A 21,263-nucleotide genomic window follows, 5' to 3' on the forward strand; every position below is an offset into this window, starting at 1 on the left:
GGATGGGCCAGGGCCCTGGGCCCCGCCCCTCCCCGCCCCGCCTCAGTACCGCCCCCCAGTCCCGCCCCCCGGTCCCGCCCAGTCCGGGCGCGCCGGGCGCTAACACTTGCCAGCTGGGGTCCGGCGTGCGCCCACCCCGCGGCCCCAGGGGGCGGGCAGAGGGCAGGTCCGCCCTCTGTCGCCCCGGCGGGCGGCCAGGAGCAAGAGCAACGCCTCACCCAGGGGCGGACTGAACTTCCCTCCGACTCAAAAGTTGCGAGGCCGAGCGCCGCAAGGCTGTCTCCGCCCTGCCTTGCTGCCGCACCCACGGGCTGCACGTCCTGCCCGCTGCGCCTCCCGCCGCCGCCATGGCCAAGCCCCTGACTGACCAGGAGAAGCGGCGGCAGATCAGCATCCGCGGCATCGTGGGCGTGGAGAACGTGGCCGAGCTGAAGAAGGGCTTCAACCGGCACCTGCACTTCACGCTGGTCAAGGACCGCAATGTGGCTACCCCGCGCGACTACTACTTCGCGCTGGCGCACACGGTGCGCGACCACCTGGTGGGGCGTTGGATCCGCACGCAGCAGTATTACTACGAGAAGTGCCCCAAGGTACCGGTCCGGGCCAGGCGGGGCCGGGAGGGGGCTCCTCCAGCAGCCGCGCGTCGTGGGTGACCCCTCCTCCCCCTAGCGAGGAAGCGCCCTCCGAAGTCCAGGGAGACGTGTCTGGGCCGTGGGGGGTGGGGAGGGCAGAGACAATGCGGCATCAACACCCATTCACGAAGCCAACCAGCCCCATCCAAACCACTTTACTGTCCGCTCCTGGGTACCGCAAACGCTCAGGCCTCCCTCACCTGTCCACTTATCTCACAAACTCTTTTTAGACCATTTACTTTCAACATTTTATCGAGAAGTATTGGGCTCTCTTGTCTGTATTCCAAGACCAGTTCTAATATCCCCCTCACCCCGCCACCCCAGTTCTAGGCCCTCAGGCAGTCCACCCTGAACAAAATGGACAAAAGTCTTGCCTTGGAGAAGCTTAATATTTAGGCAGGAGAGACACGTATATAGAGTTCGCCAAATGGTAGTAGGCACTGAAGGGGCGAGGCGGGCAGAAAAGAGGAGTTGGAAGAAGGTGCCTCACAGCCCTTAGAGCCTTTGGAAGACTGGATTAGGGGTTGTCCCCGTGCCCCAGGAGTCCTCGTAGGGACTGCCTGAGTGTGACCCCAAGGATAGAACTCTGCCCGCCCCTTCCCCCAGTTCCAGTGAGTGGGGTGTAGCGTTCCTGGACTTCTTGATTCCTGCGGGATGCAGGCGGTGGGCCAGGGCATGCGCTGGACTCAAGATTTACCCTGGGAGCTGCTGAGGAAGGCTGTTCACAGGTCATCCCTATCCACTGCGCGCGAGCTGGGTGGAGGGTTCCTTGGGAAGCTTTTAGGCGGACAGAGCTTCTGGCCAATCTGGGAAGGCAGGATTTGGAGAGTTGAGGACATGGCGAGGAGAGAGGTTGTGTTGTGTAGAGTGAAGGTGAGAGAGTACCTGTTGCTGCTGCAATGAAGTGGGTCTGAATCTGCGTTGGGAGAGAAAACTGGAAAAGCTGGTTGGAGGCATATTGGGAAGGGTGAAACAGGCAGTGAGAAATACATTAGGAATTTTTTAAAATATGTAAAACATGAAAAAGAAAAGAATGGTCCATAATCCCAGTGCCCAAGGAACCTCTGAGGAAAAGAAAGTAAATTTTTGTACTAAGAGGCAAAGTTTTCAAATAACAAGTAACTCTTCCTCACGCCAGAAGCCTAGGCCTCTACCTCAGGTAGCAACTGCTAAAATATATCCTTAGAAAAAACACTTTGTGTCTACATATATTTACTGTATATTTTTTATTTGCACAGAGGGGATTGTCCTTTGCATTAAAAATTATTAAATCTTTAAGCTGGAGAGTGAGATGAGTCATATTTAAGAACCCCTATCTCCAGCCACCCCCCTCCACCCCCACCCCCCACACGTACCTTCATAGCATTTATCACCAAGTACCATAGAACACACTTGCCTTGTATGTTTCTCTGTGGCCCTTCTGGTACTTTACAGTTTTCCTTGTTCTTTGGCTAATTTCTTCACTGGGCTCTCTGTCCCTACTTGTGTGCAGGTATATACCAGTTATTCTGATAATGATACACTGGGGATGCAACAGTGAACAAGATTCATTCCACACATGTTAATAAAGTATCTACTCTGTGACAGTCCTTCACCTAAACAGGAGGTCCCTGCCCTCATAGAGCATGGAGTAGAGGCAGTTAGTGTGTCCAAGCTCCTTTCCCACCTCCTCTGCTCTCTAGTAACTGCATATGAATCCCAAATATGGATCTCTAATCTGAATTCTTTTTCAAACTCTGTTTCTACATTTTTCTAAGTTCTTGGTGAACATACCTAGATCTCTTCCTGTTTCTTCAAACTGAAATCATTGTCCCTCTCAGTCCTGCCCCATCTTCTGTTTCTTATTTTAATGGAAGTGCCATCGTGACAGTCACCCAGTCACAGAACTTTAGTCTCACTTTTGACTTTCTTCTGTAGTCCACATTCTACAGGTTGCCAAATTCTGTTGATTTCTGCAGGTTCCGTTGAAATTTCTCTCCTGCAGTTTCAGTTCCCTGCCTAATTGAGACCCTGGCTACTGGTCTATGAATTAGACTTCTAAGTGGTTACCTTGCTTCCCAGAAGTGATAAAACTGGCAGTGTTCAGCTAAATATGGCTAGCAGACATGTTTTGTCTGACCAACAAGACGTCTTTAGGTAGTTCAGTTTTCACTGCCTTTGGGCAGGCAGGACTTGTATACTCCAGTTCTTAGCCCAGTATTCATTGTTTTAAGTGACCTCCATTACACAAGTATTTTCTCTGCCTAGCTCCTGAAGGTATTTGAAGTTGTAATTCCATCTCATTCTATACTTTGTAGTCCAATTAAGCTTTAAGCAACACATCTTACTTACCCTCTGCTCAGATATCATTGGCTCAAACTGCCTGCCACAGTCTTTAAGCATTTAAGGCCCGTTTCAGTCCAGGTGAACCTGTACTCCCCATCTTATCTCCCATTACCTTCCTGGACTTACTTTGCTCTCTTACCAAGCCAATGTGCTATCCTCATCCATGCTCTGTTTTCCCTCGTCCATGCACTGTACCCTTCGCTTGGAAGGCCCTTCCTGTCTGTGTCTCTATGCTCAATTCTTGCCAGTCCTGCAGATCTCAGTTTTGTTGCCACTTGTTCCATATGTCTTCCCAGAAGAACCCAAGTCCTCTAGTTAATGCTATAAATAAAATTAAACTTATTTTTTAAATATTGGTTATTTTTTATCTTTATTTTATCTTTGTATGCTTTTTGAAAATGTCTACTTTTTCTAAAATACATATAGGTTATTAGTAATAGTGCATGCATATAATTTTTATTTATTTTTTGCATATAATTTTTAAAGTATAGCATAGATGCTCAAATATTTTACTACCAGAAGTATATGATACATGTTTAGAGCCCACTAAACATTTATTCTCTGTCACAGAGAATAGGGGAGATCTACTTTTTGAGGTCTTATATATCCCCAAATATAAAGTGAGGTCCCCCCAAAAATTATTTATGAGAAAATAGGAAATCATCTTAAATACACATCTTTTTAAAGTCTGTCGTATAATAAGGTGCTCTGTAAATTAGTTTAAGCAGCAACATTTTTCAGGAAGTCCTTGAAATATCTTAAAATGTCTTAAGTTCATGCTAATTTGGAATAATTAAAAGGGAAACCAAGAAATTTAACAGATATAGCCATTATTCCAAGGAGTATGACTTCACAATTGCAAGTATGGAATATATGTTTACTATATTTATAAGCAATCTTTTTATAGATCACTAAAAAGTAAAAAGCAATACAGAATGATTATATTATAGAGATCCTAAAAATACACTCAGGGAAAAGTGAAGAAAACTGCCTGATGTTATGGAAATGGATATTTGTAGCTTGAGATCATACTCTTTCCTGTGACTAGGTAGCCTCATGTACTAGGGCACCAGCCATGGAAGTGAGTGGTACCATGCACTTCTTTGGCCTACTTCTGAACAGAAAAGATACCTTTTCTCAACTCACACAAAGGCATCCAGTAGGCTGATGAGGGCCCTAATAGCAGCATTCTAGACATTCAAACAACTTGGATAAAAATATTGATGTGCTCTGGAAAATAGTATTAGATGACTCATGAAATATGGATGTTGACTATCCATGTGAAGACGATTTCAGTGTTTCATAAAAGGAAAGTAGGGAAAAGTGAAATTTCTAAATTAACATTTTCATATAATATTTTAAATATTATATAACTAATGAATTAAATATTATAATGGGCATTTGCTATATTGAATTATATTTTCAGGTTGACCAAATACTTTTGAGTTCTTTTCACTCAGAAATGGGAGAGTCCCTAAAATTTGAGGTTACTTTATATTGATGCATTTATAGATTTTTGTTTTCTGTTCAGTGGAAAAGAAAAAGGGAACTGATATGGAGAGAAAAATATTGTAAAAGGAGATGATGAAGTTACTCACTGACCCCTTCTTTTAAAAAACGATAAACTGCACTCGTATTTTAAAGTTTTAGGCAAGTATGACCTTTGTACCTTTCAACTATGACTGTATTTAGCTGGCTTTTATTTACTATGTGAAAGCCAGTTTCTAAGTTGATAGAGGAATTTCTCATTTCATCAAGAACAAACATCAATAAACTCAAGGTAGTCTTTTGTTGTTACTAGTTCATAGACTTTCTAGAATAATATAATTCTAAACTAATTCATTATAATATTGTTTATGGTAATGTCAAGGAGGATTTGACTGTTTCTAGCCATTAAGTGTACTTTGAAGGAGTTAATCTTTGTGTTTCTTAGATGACTTGAGATGGTCACAGACAACCCCACCTGACTCTCATCCTATAAATACCTTCCAAATGAATTATGAGCTATGGCAATCTGACTTCTGTTTGTCTGAAACATATGCTTAATTCAGGAGGTTCATAAACAAGAAGGAAGAAGACACAGAAAACATTGAACCTTGTTTAATGAGTTTACTTTTTTTCTCTCTGGCAGTAAAAGACATTGAACTACTTTGCCAAAAATAGAATATAAAAAGATTTTCCCTAAACCAGTTATTAGTATGCTTTTATTTAGCCTTTCATACATATATAGGAGTTTCATTTGAACCTGTATCAAAGTAGTCCTGCCTGTGTGTTTCTCATTGATGACCTTGTATGTTGACAAGTAAAGTTGGCCTCATGGAATTAACATGACCTTTCTTTTCTTTGTTTCAGAGAGTTTATTACCTTTCTTTGGAATTTTACATGGGCCGAACATTACAGAACACCATGATCAACCTTGGCCTGCAAAATGCCTGTGATGAGGCCATTTACCAGGTACATTGTCTCTGTATTTCTCTTATTCTCTCCCCTTAAGTTTCAAGTTCAATCCAGGAACCTTGGGGATATAGCACCAAAAAAGAAAGAAAGAAAAGAAAATTTGCTTCTATAGACATGGCTATCACAAACTGTTAAATATTAGAATATAAACTGCTGGTGATCTCCGGTTTAAGAAAAACAAAGTTAGAGAACTACTTTTGCCTAATGAGAATTTTCTTTTTACAATCAAAGTTTCTAACAGCATTCCCCAGCAAATTGCATTTTAGAAATTAGCATCTGAACAAGCCTTTTATAAATGCTTGAATCCTTGCTATCAGAATCACAAGTTTGCTTTGGGATCCTATCTACTTTTAAAAAGTGATCAGAGTTTGGCTGTTATTCAAGGCAATATATGAAAATAACAAACTCCTAAAATTCTATCATCATACCTTCTCTATTGCTTAACGAGATAAAAATATATTTCCTCCTTAAATGAGAAGACTCAGGCCATAAAATTAATATGCTCATTTGTTTTTATGAACATAGTCAGCTGTTTCTCCCCTGAACTTCAGGGATGTCCACACCAAAAAAAAATAGTCTTTAACCTTTTTGATGTAGTTGAAAGGAATGGATATTTGCAAAGACACATTCTAAATAAGAGACCATTCAGACTGCTCCTTTTCCTTGATATGAGATTATCCCCTCATGTGGTCAGTTACTTGTCACTAAAGACTGTTTGTCTTCACATGGATTAGGTAGAGTGTTTCCTATGAAAGATTCGTCGTAGCTCCCCTCCATTTCCCTTTTCTTGTCTTCCCCTGATATCAGTTGAAAATAATATACCTCCCTTGGACTAGCATATAACCAGGTGGGATAAAGTGACCCATGTCTACTTGCTCAAGATTTATGTTCTGCATTAACCTTATATTTTTAGAATTTAAAAAATCCTGAATGGGTTAACATTAGCAGTTAATTTGCATAAGGACCCCAGTAAACTCTAGTCATACCAGGGAACAAATTTGAAACCCCTTCAACAATGAACAGAAGCAAATCCATTTTTGAACTCCTAGAAGATTTAGTTATCAAACTTGCGTGAGAAAGCAACTCTTTGTATAAGGGTAGGGATCCAAATAGGTGGCCATGGAAACTGGGGCATCAATTTCAAGCATATCTTATACATGTTTTCATCTTATGCATATGTTTTCAAATGTATAAATTATATTTCCATTCTAAATAATACCTAATTATATGGACTGCTGCACTTTCAGATAAGAATGCAGTCATTTCACAACAGACCATCATTAGCCAAGCATGGGCTAGATTATTGTCTTGTCAACATAGGACAGGTTACTTAATTTATCTGGTCATAAGTTTCCACATTGTAGGATGAGCAGTCTAAAAGGTTGATCTCCAGGGCTGCAGCATTCTGACTGAGTCCACAGTGGTGCTAGTGGCCTCTGGCTGTGCAAATCGCAACGCTTTGGGGCAGGGAGCTGGCTGGCAACCAGTTGCATCCATCCCCAAGTTTACAAATGCCCCTTGGCCTCCCACAGCCTCTTTTCCACCCCAAAGGGAATTAGATTTTAGCCCCATCCAGCTAGACCATAAGTCTGAGATTTTCCTGATTATTCTCTGGCCCCTGGTCTCATGGGCAGGTGACTCACTAACTGGTTTTGGGTTAACAACAGTTGACCCTACTGAGTAAATATGTTTGGTCATGAAAAGATGAACTTTACTCCATCCTGGAAAATCTGACCTCATATGTTTGGATAATTTTTAAAATCCTTCAGCCCAATTAGTGTCAGCTTGGAACTAGACTATTTCTGAGGTTTTACTCCATCAGTGCACAAAAGTAATTTTAAGAAATAATAGTAAGTAATATTTATTGAGGAATATTTGCCCAGGAAAAATTTTAAATGGTTTGTTTATATAATCTCATTTAATTCACAACAACCCTACATGAGATACATACTGTTGTCCTCATGTTTTAAATAAGGGAAGTGAAGCCTAGAGAGATTTCATAGCTTGCTGAGGATTATATAGCTGAGAAGTAATAGTCAGTATTGGACTTTTAGAGCCCACACTTTTCTCCAAGCTGCTGCTATGCCATCTCATACAGTTTGCATCTGCAAACTGTGCCAGAATAAGTTACAAGGGAGCTGACAGGATTGAGTAAACATGTAAACCTGGATGCCTGATCCAGGGCTTTAAGAAATGACTATTCTCTCTGAAATGGCCTATAGTTGTATCCATATCCAGTGTTGTTTTCCTTTCATCCCCAGCTTGGATTGGATATAGAGGAGTTAGAGGAAATGGAAGAAGATGCTGGGCTTGGCAACGGTGGTCTTGGGAGGCTTGCTGGTAAGTGACATGGTTAGTGTGTTATAGTGTCTAGCCATTGATGCCTTTCTCAAATGTCGTGCATGACCATGCTAAGAACCAAACAGGCTTCCTAGGAGAAGTGCAAGGTATGACTTGGTTACAGGAATATTTGTTTTTGAGTTTGCACTGTGGTTTAATCAGTTCTAGATAAACAACAGAGAAGGGAACTTGAACAAAAGAGACATTGCTTAAAACCCTTGAAGACATTGCTTAAAACCCTAAAGTTAACTAGATCCTTCCTGTGCACTTAAGGGTTTCCAAAGTGGCCCCTTCACGGTTATTTGTTCACAGCTGTTCAATTCACCTACTTGTATGATAGGACCTAAGCTGTTTAACCATTGTGTGGTTTTGTGCACATGACAGTTTGCTTTTTGATTGACTAGTAGGTTATAATATACTTGTTATATTATTGATATGATTTAGTTAATATTCTTTTATTTGTATAGATGCAATTTGAGTTTTGCTTTATTCAGGAAATGATTTTTCAACAAATATAGAGGAATTCAGGAAATGATTTTTCAACAAATATAGAGGAAGATATTAAAAATATAATATCAACTCCATTAAGTTAAACATATGCATTCCTATGACCAAGCAATTCTACTTCCTGAAGAAACACTCAAATATGTACACAAGGAGGCATGTGAAAAAAAAGTTAGTGTTATTCGTAAAAGCAAAATATTGAAATACCCTAATGTTCATCAATAGGAGAATAGGTAAACAAGTAGTGAAACATTCATGTCAGAATAATATGCAGCAACCAAAAAGAATAGAATTGATCTATATGTAATTCCAATGGGGTGGTGGGCAATTTGCATTAAAAGTCATACAACATGCTACCCTTTATGTTTTTTAAAAATTAATATCTTCTGTTAGTATATACATGTACATATATGTAAATTAATAGAAAAAAGTCTGGAATTTGAAATACTAAACTGCCCCCATGATCTTCCCTAGAGAAGAGTGCAGAATTAGGGGTGGAGATCAGGGGGAATGCTAGTTCTGTCTATAACATTTTCTTTTTATAAGGAAGATATATTAATGTATTACTTGCGAAATTTAAATTTAATAATAAAAATGTGCCACCATACATGTATGTATCAGGTTGTACTCTATGAAAAATAAATATCTATTTCTTCTCTTTTAGAAACGATTCCAAAGTCTCTTAATTTTACACACACTGTCAAGTTACTAGAAATCTATTTCCATGTGTTTTGTATTATTTAATCCTTACTGTATTCGCTGCAGTGCGCTTTAACATTGCCATTAGTAATAGAAAATACTTCCTTTGGGATAATTGCTACCTTATGAAGTCAATCACTGGGCTGTTTAATAGGCTTTCCATGGGATTGTAGCAAGAACAGCAGAGCCAATGGCATGCACATCTAAAAATGACAACCAGCCTGCCTTCCTTTATGTAAAGCCCCAGACCTTCAATATTTGTTGGCTGGATTAACCTGACTCTGCCTGACCTTAATGATCTTGCTCTTTGAGTTGGCTGATACGGTCAAAGAGTGAAGTGGCGAATGAGCCTGAGTAATTCTCATTAGATGACCTCATCTCTTACCTGACTGAAAATGTTGGGACCCCATTCTGGTTAGGCTCTACGGATAATTTGATCAGGACCCAGGAAAAGATGAATAGCCACAGCTCCAAGAGAATAGGAACTAGAACAGAGCCGGGCCACGTGACACAGGGACTAGAAAACCGTTGTGATGTTGCAATAACTTAAAGGATTGGCCATTGGCCTTTGTGGGTCTCTCTATTTTAGGGCTCCACCATGAACCTAACTCCGTCCCCTTCTCTTTGATCTACAATTTTTAATGTTCTTTTCAGCTTTAGATCCTACTGTACATTTCATTATCCTCTGTGTATTTCTCAGTTCAAATTCCTGAGCAGGCAGTCTGATTAGTGTAACCCCTCAGTTGCCTCAGGCCACAGGATAGATTCCTACCTGGCCTGTTGGTTGGACATTCTGGATTAGGTACTCTGTTATTAATGCTCGTGGCTCTAAGTAACAGAAAACCTAGCAAAAAATGGTTCAACCAACAAGGACATGTTATCACAGTACAAGCAGTTCAGAGGTTGGGCCATTCCAAGATTAGTTTGTTCAGCAGCACAGTTCTGTCGGGACTCTGGGTCTCTGTGACTCTTTTGGCATTCCCCTCATGGGAAAAAGATGGCAGCAGCAAGGAAGTCACTGCACCCAGCAGACTTCTAGTACCTCTCATTGTATTGAACATCATTGCATATCCATGCCAAAGCCAGTAACTGGTGAAGGAAACAGAATTACTATGATTTGTGTAGAGGCTTCAACTGGTCAAGCAAGATTCACTTCTAGTTCAGCCTTCCTGAAGCATATGCCCACCTACTATCTGAATAACATTGGAATTTCATTAGCTGGAGAGAGTCTGCCACTGATGTCCAGCTAGTCAGGTGGTGACATGTAAATTATACTGTCCTGGGGCTGTCTTTTCAAGTAGGGAGCCATGGAGACAGCTTTTCTTAGAAAAGGCAGTGTGAGTGACAGACACAGTAATGGACATATCTAATGCAGGCCAGCTTCCTTATCTGTTCTCAAATGAAATGCCAACATGTATACAGTGGTTATTTCCAGATGATGAGGTAATAAATGATGTTTGTTTTCTTCTTTACACATTTTTCTATTTTCTAACTTTCCTATAGTATTCTTTTTATAATTTAAAAAATGTTATTTAAAAAATTAATATCCACTATGCAGTAGTCTCTGTGCTTTAAAATACAAATGTGGTTTCTCATAGAAAAATGATCTGTAGCTGCCATGTCTTTTAAAGAAAGACTTGAAATTTTGACTAATCTTAATGACTCTGCTTTTTGCCTATGTTTTGGTTAATTTAGCCTGCTTCTTGGATTCCATGGCAACCCTGGGACTTGCAGCCTATGGATATGGCATCCGATATGAATATGGAATCTTTAATCAGAAGATCCGAGATGGATGGCAGGTATGCGAGCCATCTTTTTTAAGTTTTGTCATTAAAATACTTCTCCTTCATAGTGTTCTGAATGATTTATGATTTACAGATATTTAACATAGCGCTCCACTAATTTCTCTTGCATTTGGTTGATATCAGCGAATACTGTCAGTCTTCCCTCTTTGAGATATAAGTTCCCTGAGAGCAGAGAGCCTGCCAGTATCATTCACCACCAATCCACAGCATCTTATGCAGTGCCTGACTCTTGAGGGTGCTCTGAAAATATTTATCACTGACTGTCCGAATGTGGGCCACCTATAATGTGTGATGCAGTATGCAAAATGGAGAAGCACATCTTTTAATTCATGATTTCCCCCAATAACCCTTCATGGTAGGAAACATGTTGCTGTTTTATAGATGAGAAAACTGAGGCTCTTAAGAAATGGAGTTACCTCAGATCACACTGCTGGCAAACATGGGTTTATCTCCAGATTTCCAGGCCATGTTCAGTATTCTTTAATACACTCAGTCTCGCCCTCCTTAACATGCCTATCTTACAAGATACGTAAGTTCAGTGTTCTAATTTTTTAATAAGATGAAAGAAGGCAATCTTGTTAGCTATTATATCAAATAAATCTGGCATATATTTAATATGTATCATTATAGTCTTTATATATTTGTACAAATAGTAATCAGTCTATACAAATGATTCTAGTTTTCTGTAGCCAAATCAGCTCTTAAGCATTTGTTTCTGTTATGTTTAGGAACTCTGAGTCTACAGTAAGACCTACTGTGGACAGTTTTCCCTCATGCTAACTGAGATTTACACTTTCTCCCTACCTTTGTCCCACATACAGCATTGACAAAAAGATATTGGATTCGCTTTCCAGAAAACCTGAGTTCCCTAAGCCCCACCTCACTTCCAAGAGTCCTTCTGAGGGCAGCATGCTCAGGGGTTGGATGGTGGGGGTACCTAGGTTGGAGCTAATCCCAGGGGAGAGGAGGGACATTAAGCTTAGTGTGACTGCTATACTCTTTCCCCTCCCTTGATATTTGGACACTCTCTGGTCTGAGGAAGGAAGGAACTTAAAGATTTGCTATGATGAGAAAACGCACCAAGGAAAAAGTCTCAGAATATTGAAAACATATTGAAAGATGAACTTCCAAATTTTGCTAAGGGCCAATGTATCTTTAGCTACTCCTAAATAAATTAGATGGTAGCATTCTGTAGAAAAAAACATTTGGGCCCTAATTTGAGATTTAATTTCTAATTTGAGGCCTGATTGTGACTCATTACCCTTACGAAGTACATCGCCTCAATTCAGTTACCTAACTTCTCTGAGGCTCAGTTTTCTCATCTGAAAAATGGAGATACCAGCTTCATAGAATTATTATGAAAATATGTAAAATGTTCGACACACAAATAGGCACTCAAAATGTTAATTTTGCCTAAAAAATAGATAATTTAATAAATTATGGCATTATATGATAAAATATTAAAGTAGCCATTAACATTATATTTTTATTAATTTTAATAAAATGAGAAATGTTAGTCAAAAAAAGGAAGTATAGACTCATATAAGTGATATAAACGAAATACATCAAAGCTGCACTAGTAATTATCTCTGGGAGATAGGATTACAGGTTGCTTTTACTGTCTTCTGTTTACACTTTTACATGTTTCATATTCCATAAAAAACATGTATTTTATAATCATAAAAAACTATGAAAACAAAATAATCGATTCCCTTTCCCCAACAAAGTAATCGAGAATTACATGGCGAGAAGCTTAGCTTGGCAGGCATTTCTGGTATGACCAGCATTTTGACACAACCTGACCAAGCAATACATGGTACCCATTCTTAATCTTTGAAAGTGTCCTGCGTAGTGGCCATTATACCCCAGAATGTTTAAGGATTTCATTTCTTAATTTTAACTACTGTTGTGTGACAGATTTGGAAGAAATTCAGCAATCAATCTCAAAAAGATTTTTTTCAAGTTCATTTTCCTCAAAATTTTACAAAAGGTCACTATTAACCATACATACTATCTTTGCTACTCTTAAATGCTGTTTATCCCAAGAAACCATACCTTTCTCTCCTATCATACCAAGAAAGCATATATTATCCAGCGTTCTTAAAGATAAAGGAGAGACCAAATGGCTTTTGCTAGTCTCCAAAGCTAGCCTCCCTAGCTATCATCACTTTCATTATGACTTGAAATTGAATCAGAAGTACATTTTACTTGCCACATAGTTTTACTTGCCACATTCATTGTTTGCTGGGATGGGATTTTAAAGAACAAGCATAAAATACACCATACCATAAAAAAGAAACCATTTCTATAAAAAACGAAAAGTATCTCCCCAGAAAGCAGCACGCCTCTTCAGGGTACAGTCATGCCCCCACTCACATCAGATATGTCCTTGCTCTTTCAAAGGCAGGTACGGAGAAGGCTGAGGAAAATTGTACAAGCTGGGAAGATTTTTAAAGGTTGACAGACTTTTAATTTTTGAAATTTCTTCTCAAGGAATTGAGAAGAATGAACACGTAATAATGTGTTCATTTTGAAACCCCACCCCCTAAGGAAAATAATTTCATTGGTAAAATTCTTGACTTACCTTGAACTCTAATGGGGATCATTGATTGAAACCTTATCAGTAATAGTCCTCTGAAAATAACTGGCCACTGGGAGGAAGAAAGGGAAAGATGATTGCAACAACCTCCCATTAAAGTTTGACGATCACATGCCCACATTCTGCATAGAAAGGTGCTCAGAGTAGGTATTTTGGAGCTGAACCAAACAGTGCCTACTGGACCTTTCTTTCTCTTAGAACCTGTGCCAACCCTGCTATAACTAATCATGCATAGTTCCCATTACTCAGCAATCTTCTAGTTACTACTGTTGAATACTTGGTGTTCCCAGAAATATTTTTCAATTATTTGTACCATCAGAAAGCAAATTTTGTTGACTATTCCTGGTGTTTGCTCATGTCCCACAATTGAGGGGAAAAGCATTACTTAGAATTCAGTGATTGACAGAGCCCCCTAAGATGACCTCTGCTTCCATGCTGGCTGGAATACAGATTGCATTGCATAATTCCTCTAGGGAGATGCCAAGTCCAGGCTGCCGCCCCTCACCTAGACTGGCACACTGCTCCTCACTCCACAGGGCCACACTGGCTTTGTCTCAGCTCTCTTTCATCCAGGATGTTCAGATCCAACAGCCCACTTGAATGTAAATGAAAGCTCTTCTCTCATCTTGCCCCGGCCCTTCATATGGCTCAGCACGTTAGTGTGGGGATCAGTGGCTACATGGAAATCTAAATTTATAGACCACTTTGTTGATTCATTGGAAGAAAGCAAGGTACAGAAGGTTTATCACCGTCCTACAGCTTCTGTGGATTTAGCAGGGGTGGGAGGGGATAGTTCTCTCTTTCTCCTCTGATCTACTGAGACCAGCTTGTGGTTTTGAAATATCTGTTTTCCAATTTACCTTAAAAACAAGGTTTGTAAAATTGAGGGAGTTATTAACTGATTCTTTGCTGAATCAGGAAGAGACTAAAAAATTAAGAAAAGGTAGCTTGACATTTGGTTCTCCTACAGAGCTCGTTAACCCCGTGACATTAAAATCAGCCATTATTTGGCAAGGAAAAATCAGACCAACTTTGGATGGCATTAAGAGTAATCAGCTGACTAGTCCCTTGTCACTTAACAGTGTACCTTCATAAAAGTGAGGGCAGCCTCTGACTTCTGTAGGAAGCTGGAAGTGGGCGGGCGGCAGGAAGCCCAGAGCCCATTCTCTCTCCTAGGAGCATCTCAAGCTGCTGGAGGGCAGAACAGTGTGATCCTGCTGCATTTCTCAGCAGAAAATATGTTGTCCATTCTCCTATAACTTTTAAAAGGAAAACTCTTCCTGCCTTAGCATCTTCCTGTTTCCTATATTACCTTTAGGTGTGTTTTACAACAGTCCAGTGATGAAATGAGACAAACGGGCCTTACAATCCTTTCCTGTTACAGGAAGTGTTCACACTGGCCAGATTTTGAAAACCCTAAACCTGCCCTTGACTAAGGGCAGCATAGAGTGTTTTGTAAATGAGGATGTTTTCATCCTTTGTGGATATCCTCTTTTATTTGTCCTGGAGTTTCTAGTTATTAACACGTGCTAGTAGACTCTAACTTAGTTTCTTATCGGCTGATAAAATTCAGTTGTTTCCTTGTTAAATTTTAATTAAATTTGTTGTTCTTTTTATGACTGGGGTAGTGGAAGTTAAATTCTGAATTACATTTACTGACTTTGTATCACCATGTAGCTCCTGGCTGCACCATGTAGCCCCTGGGAATTTGTTAAAATGCAGAATTTCAGACCTCTCCCAGGACCGAGAATCTACATTTTAACAAGATGCAATTTGCTGATTAACTGAGATCTGCTCCAGCCTCCCCTTAGGCTTCATCCTGCTTCTGATACACCCTCCTGCCTCTAGCAGTTCTCTAACTCCCAGATTTTCTACCTAAAGATGTTGTTTTCTGAGTTCCCATTTCATTCATCATTATGCTGGTAGTTAATATTAATGGGTGGCTTACTGGCTTTCTTGATATAAAGTTATGGTCAATGTTTGAATAAATGAATCTATATTTGCTTATCTGGCTATTGACATTAATGTCTTGTCTAATATCTCAAAAAACATTAGCTGTGTTTGTTTCTCTCTCCACACTGTGCCTGGGACAAGCACTGAACTTATATTTAGGTGTTCTGAGGCATCCAGTACAGTGTGTCCTAATTCATAAGCAATATCTTAAATTAAAGCCGAGTTTTCTCAGAGGAGCAAGTGAGGAATCAACTAGGTAAAATAACCATAGTATATTGTTTCATTGACAAGGGTACTTTATACTAAAAAATCTTACCTCTCCCTTCTTGTCAGAACACAATTCCATTTTTTTTAATTTATATTTTTTAAAGATTTCACTGATATATTTACAATAAAAATATATTCCCCCAAATGTTTTTTCTGTTATTCTTGCTGCTCTTGTTTGTTTATTGCAAACCAAAATTCATTTGATGTTTAGTATACCCTAAATGCAAACTATAAAATATTAAAATTGTCAATATGAACAAAATTTTTTAAATTTCTTACCTCTGCCTATGTTATTTTCAAAAAGAACCATAATTAATAATCATCACAGATCAAAATTATATACGGATTAAAGAACGACAACAAAATGTGATAGTCTTCTGTACCTATACTGAAATAAGGTTTATTAAGGTAGCTTTCTTTGAGTAGCATTTCTTAACCAGTCTGTGCATTGTAGGCACAAGAGTCTTGACTGAAATCTTCATGTGGGCTTTATCAGGTCCAGATATCTAACTGTAAATAGCCCTGGAGGGCTTCTCTCTTTCACTCCAGCTAGACAATTGTATTCAGAGATGTTAAGACACAGGCTCTAGAACACACAGACCTACGGTCAAATCTCAGTTGTACCATTCACTATCTGTGCAACTTTGAGCAAATTACAATTTTCTCATCTTTAAAAGGAGAATCATATATAAAAACAGTCATGGGGATGTAAAGTACAGCATAAGGAATATAGTCAGTAATATTGTGATAACTGTGTATGATGTCAGATGGATACTTGACTTATTGAGGTGATCACTTCATAAGTTATATGTCTAATCACTATGTTGTATACCTAAAATTAATATAATATTGTATATCAACTCATTGAAAAATTTAAAATTTTAAAAATAAATAAATAAAATGGGAATCATAGTTTCCTCCTATAGGATTACTGAGGATTAAATGTAATAATAAATATAAAACATTAGAGCAGTATTAGCAAGTATTGTTGTTGTTGATTTAGGCTGTAAGACAATAAGAACGGTGAATTGAGATTGACAGAACAAACACTATCTCGCCAAAACAATATTCTCAAATTGATTCAGTTAAAGATATTTTTAATTCAATTTCATTAAAGGACTAGGTCCAGATCTCCTGAAAAACAAATTCTAAGGCATATTCTTTTTGCAGGTGGAAGAGGCAGATGATTGGCTCAGGTATGGAAACCCCTGGGAGAAAGCCCGCCCTGAGTTCATGCTGCCCGTGCACTTCTATGGAAAAGTAGAGCACAGCAAGACTGGGACCAAGTGGGTCGACACCCAGGTATTCAGAGTGTCCTCATGCTGAGTATTTTCCATAGTACGGCACAGTGAAGACAAAGCATAGAGTGTAATGTGTACATGATATCGAGTGTAATATGTTGTGTATTGAAAAATAGAGTACATTTTTATAAATAAATGTGTAATTCCTCTTAGTGCAACTCACTCATTTTGGAGACAAGTATGCTGATGCCAAGAGAGAAGTGACTCCCAGGGTCAGTGACTTACCAGGGCATTTTGCAATCGGCTTTACCAGAGATTAATCAGTTCTGTAATCCCAGAATGTTTAGCTCTCCAACTTCTATAAAGTTGTTGATACCGAGATTGAATAAATTTAAATGTTTTTCCTCACTCCACCACCACATGTACATTTACTTGTAACTTCTAAAAAGTATTTTAAAAATGAAGTATTTATTTGAAGAATTTCCAAAGCTCATAGTTATTGCAGAGCAAAGAAAAATAATGCAAAATATTGCGAAATGTACTCTTATTTTGTGCCAAATCACTCCTAGAGAAATAATGCTAGTGTCAATCAATCCAAGTATACTTACTTCATGGTCACTAGATTTATTCTGCCACTAGATTTGAGTGCTGCCCTGTCTCTGAACAATTCATTTTCAGCACGCCCAGAGGTGGTTTGTGTTTTGCTGTCTTCATACTTCCTGATAGATAAATAACCTCTGTTAACTACTGGACTGCCATGTCCAATCATCGAAGGCTCCATCTGAGATATTTGTTTAATAAATGTGGCCTCAGGTTGGAAAAGATGTGTCACTGGCCATTCTTTAAAATCTTAAAGAAAATGGTAAACATCAAGGAAATGTTGTTCTTAACATCAAAATCGGGAGTGGAATTCAGTATTGTAATGCTAAATTCAGTTGGTCTGTAGATTATTCTCCATGAATAAATGATTCATTTTGTCTTAGAAGAGCCTAGACCCATGTTATAGCTGACTTTTTAAACTGATGTTCTAGTTTGCTAATCCATGTAGACTAGTCACAGTTCAGAAAAAATAAGACTTTTTAAAAAGGTTTTTCCTATCTAAACAAGAATTTATTCAGCATATGAAATAACAGATTAGAAGCTAAAATAGGTCATTATAGTAAAATGGTATAAGGAATAAATTTTTAGGAATTTTAGGAATACCACATACTGTAATTCAAAGATAAGTCTCTTTCTGTCTTTTTTATTTTGGTTATACAGGCAACAATCTAAGTCACAAGTGGTTATAAATATGATCAGGAGAGCTGCAAACAAATCAATTGTTAATATGCCCAAATAATTCATACATATATTTGTATGAATAGCAAGTACCTGTTATAGATTTGATGTCTAAAATTTTCAGTAACTTCTGATCTGTTTAAATGTATACAGTTTTGCACAGTCAACCCTGGAAGTATTCTGTTTGCACTGTAGTTCCCACTGTTGATCTCCCTTGTATTTACAGAGTACCTCTAGACATTTTCATTATAAAACCAGAAATTCAGTTAAGGAGAGTATGTTTTCCTGTGCTCACAAGGCAAGGTTATGGGGCTGATGTACTATAAGGTGAGTGACCCAGGCAGTGCAGAACTTTATGGATTTATGCAACGCGCCAGATTTGTAACTGGTAACATCAGAAAGCATGAGGTCAGATGTGGTGTATGGATGCTCTGGGCAACTTCTAGTAGATTGAGCAATTCAGTTTATTCTTGTGTCAGTTCAGTTCCTCTGGGAAGCAGACCCCAGAGAGAATTAGAAGTGTAAGTTATATATTGGAGAAATGCCAAGATAAAGGGAGAGGGAGCAGAAGGATGTCTTTCAGACTGCAATGCAGGTGTGACACCTGTGAAGAGGAAAGAGGAAAGAAGGAGGATTCTCGGAAAGAGCCTCAGATAGTAGTGTAGTTCTGAGCAAACGACCAGGCTGACGGAGTCCAAGATTAAAGATTACTCATGAGATGAGTCCCAGCTCTCATGCTTCACAATAGAAGCATCCCAGAGAAAGCATGGCCTTGGCTGGAGTTCAGATATAGCAGTTCTGCCTGAAGTTCTCTAAAGGGACCTCTGAGCCATGTGCCCCCCGCCTTCTTAGTTATGCTTTAAGGGTCAGGAGGACAAAGGGTTTGAACCCAGCTCAACCCACTCTGTAAACAACTTTTCCCGATTGATCACAACTTGCTTTAAAAATCTCCAGAGACCCATATTTCCTAGTGAAAGATATTCAAAGAGAGTGGTTTATTACTTCAAGGTCACGGAGTTCATGAAAGCATGACTGAATATGTGTGATTGATTGATATAAGCTTTAATGCTTCATTCATTCATAATTCAGGAGACTCAATTAAAGAGATTTGTGTTTAGATTTCAACCCTAACACTGACTGTGACCTTGAACAAGTCACTTCACTCTCAGCCTCATTCTCTTCAATTTTGAAACGAGTAGGTTACACTAAATGATCTCTAGCATCCTCCTATTCAATTAACCTGTCAATTATCTTCCTTAGAACTTGACTCTGATGAGGCAGGGAATAGAAATGAGTCTTTTCCCACATAAATTTTAAATTCACGTGAAACACAGTTCATCTTCCTGTTCTCTGTTTCAATGACTGTCACAAAGATTGAGCTAGTTTTTCCAAAGCTCACTTCTTAGACCCATCTCTGCTAATTATCAGCTAATTTGTCAGATCACTAAAATAACTCTTCTTCATGCAACGCTGAAAAATCTAGCATAGCATTTTAAACATCATATGTAATCTATCTTCACAAATTTTCTGTTCCATTGATTTTTACCATATTTATAATCAGATCATTGAATAACTTACACTAAATTTATGCTGATTACTGTTTTTAATGGGTACAGATTCACATTTTTCGTTTTGTTTTTACATCATATTTTATTCTTAGAGCAATGACTAGATCTGAAACATAAAAGATCTGCATCCAGATCCAGGCAGGGAACATAAAGAAGTCAACATGAAAATGATACAGTAGACCATCTGTCTAGATGATTCCAGCTATCAGATTATTTCCAGTGGGAGGAAAATACACAATGGCTTTTTATACCCATCACCCCAGTCCTGGGACTCTTGTCTTGGTTTAGGCATCACACAATTTGAGTCGGTAGCAGAGACAGGTACAGAATTCCCCTTGCCACCTCCCAGCCCATTGTTCAACCTACATCATCGCACATGGGAAATAGTAAGCAGCTGCTTTGATTTAATCCCACAGGTGGTCCTGGCCCTGCCATATGACACCCCAGTGCCTGGGTATATGAATAACACCGTCAACACCATGCGCCTCTGGTCTGCTCGGGCCCCCAGGGACTTTAATCTCCAAGACTGTGAGTACAGCATGGACTTTTGTTTCTTTGTGTGTATGCTTAATCTTTTTTATCTCAGATGCAAATTAGTACTCTGTTCAACAAAGATGACACAAAACAAGAGTCTTGGGAAGTACGACATCAATAGTTTCTTTCTGATCACTAGTTAGAACCAAATTGAGCTTGAAAAAAAGGCCTTGAGTTTCTGATCTGAACTCTTCAGTGACTAAGCAGAGCCAATTTATGGAGCAAGTATGGAGGACATTTTTAAAGCAGTCCTTCCATCTGGCCTTCTTAGACTTTCTTGTGAATCAGAGCATGAAAGTTTGTTGAAATCCTTTTGGATTTTTAGGAATTTTAGGAATCCCACATGCTGTATAGCAAGCATTAGGTGAGATCAAGGGACTCTGATAACAGTGACTGGCCTTTCTATTTATTCATTTTTCTAACATTCCCTCAGTTAACGTCGGAGACTACATTCAGGCTGTGCTGGACCGAAATCTGGCCGAGAACATCTCTCGGGTCCTCTATCCCAATGATAACGTGAGTGCTCATGCTTGTTGTCTCAGTGGAAACAGAAGCAGCTTATTTCAGAGGCACCTGTTCAGAAGCCTTATAAAGCACAGCTTTAATTTTTTTCATCGCACAATAATCTCCACATCTCTTCTGGAATTGTCTAGATTTCCCCTCCCGCCCAAGTAAGGAAAACAAATTTGTGTAATTCATGAAATCAGAATTGGTATTTTGCCCTTGATTAGTGACCCCATGACTAATTAGTAAGGTCTGTGTACCAGTTCTTTGTATTTCAAAACAAACTTGGATATAAAAGATGAGGTAAGGCACTACTTCCTTTCCAAACAGAAATTTCATCCACAGTAGGAGTCCCTGGAGGTTTCCTGCCTGGCCTCTTCCTCTTAGTGACAGGGCTTTTCCAGCCCTCTGTCCCTAGGTGAGGTGGGGCCATGAACCTCAGAGTGGACCCAGGAGCAAACACTTGTTTCTTATGCCACTTACTCATCTCTTTATACTTACTCTTATAGGTGATTTTTCCTAATTTTATACTACGAATAGTTTAGCTAAAAATAAAA

General features: G+C 39.1%; 1 protein-coding gene across 1 annotated transcript in view; it reads left to right on the forward strand.

The window, feature by feature from the left end:
- The first annotated feature begins 103 nt into the window (after window positions 1-103).
- The window catches only part of PYGL (glycogen phosphorylase L), a 34,855-nt gene continuing 13,695 nt past the window's right edge, over window positions 104-21,263 (forward strand). Inside the window, exons 1-7 of the mRNA XM_039865137.1 lie at window positions 104-590; window positions 5,310-5,411; window positions 7,676-7,754; window positions 10,653-10,756; window positions 16,752-16,883; window positions 20,085-20,196; window positions 20,636-20,718. Of these exons, the coding sequence (XP_039721071.1) occupies window positions 348-590; window positions 5,310-5,411; window positions 7,676-7,754; window positions 10,653-10,756; window positions 16,752-16,883; window positions 20,085-20,196; window positions 20,636-20,718 (855 nt within the window). The 5' untranslated portion in view covers window positions 104-347. The remainder of the gene's footprint in view (window positions 591-5,309; window positions 5,412-7,675; window positions 7,755-10,652; window positions 10,757-16,751; window positions 16,884-20,084; window positions 20,197-20,635; window positions 20,719-21,263) is intronic.

This window comes from Pteropus medius, unplaced genomic scaffold, assembly GCF_902729225.1.
Source record: "Pteropus medius unplaced genomic scaffold, Ma_sr-lr_union100, whole genome shotgun sequence".
Taxonomy (NCBI): Eukaryota; Metazoa; Chordata; class Mammalia; order Chiroptera; family Pteropodidae; genus Pteropus; species Pteropus medius.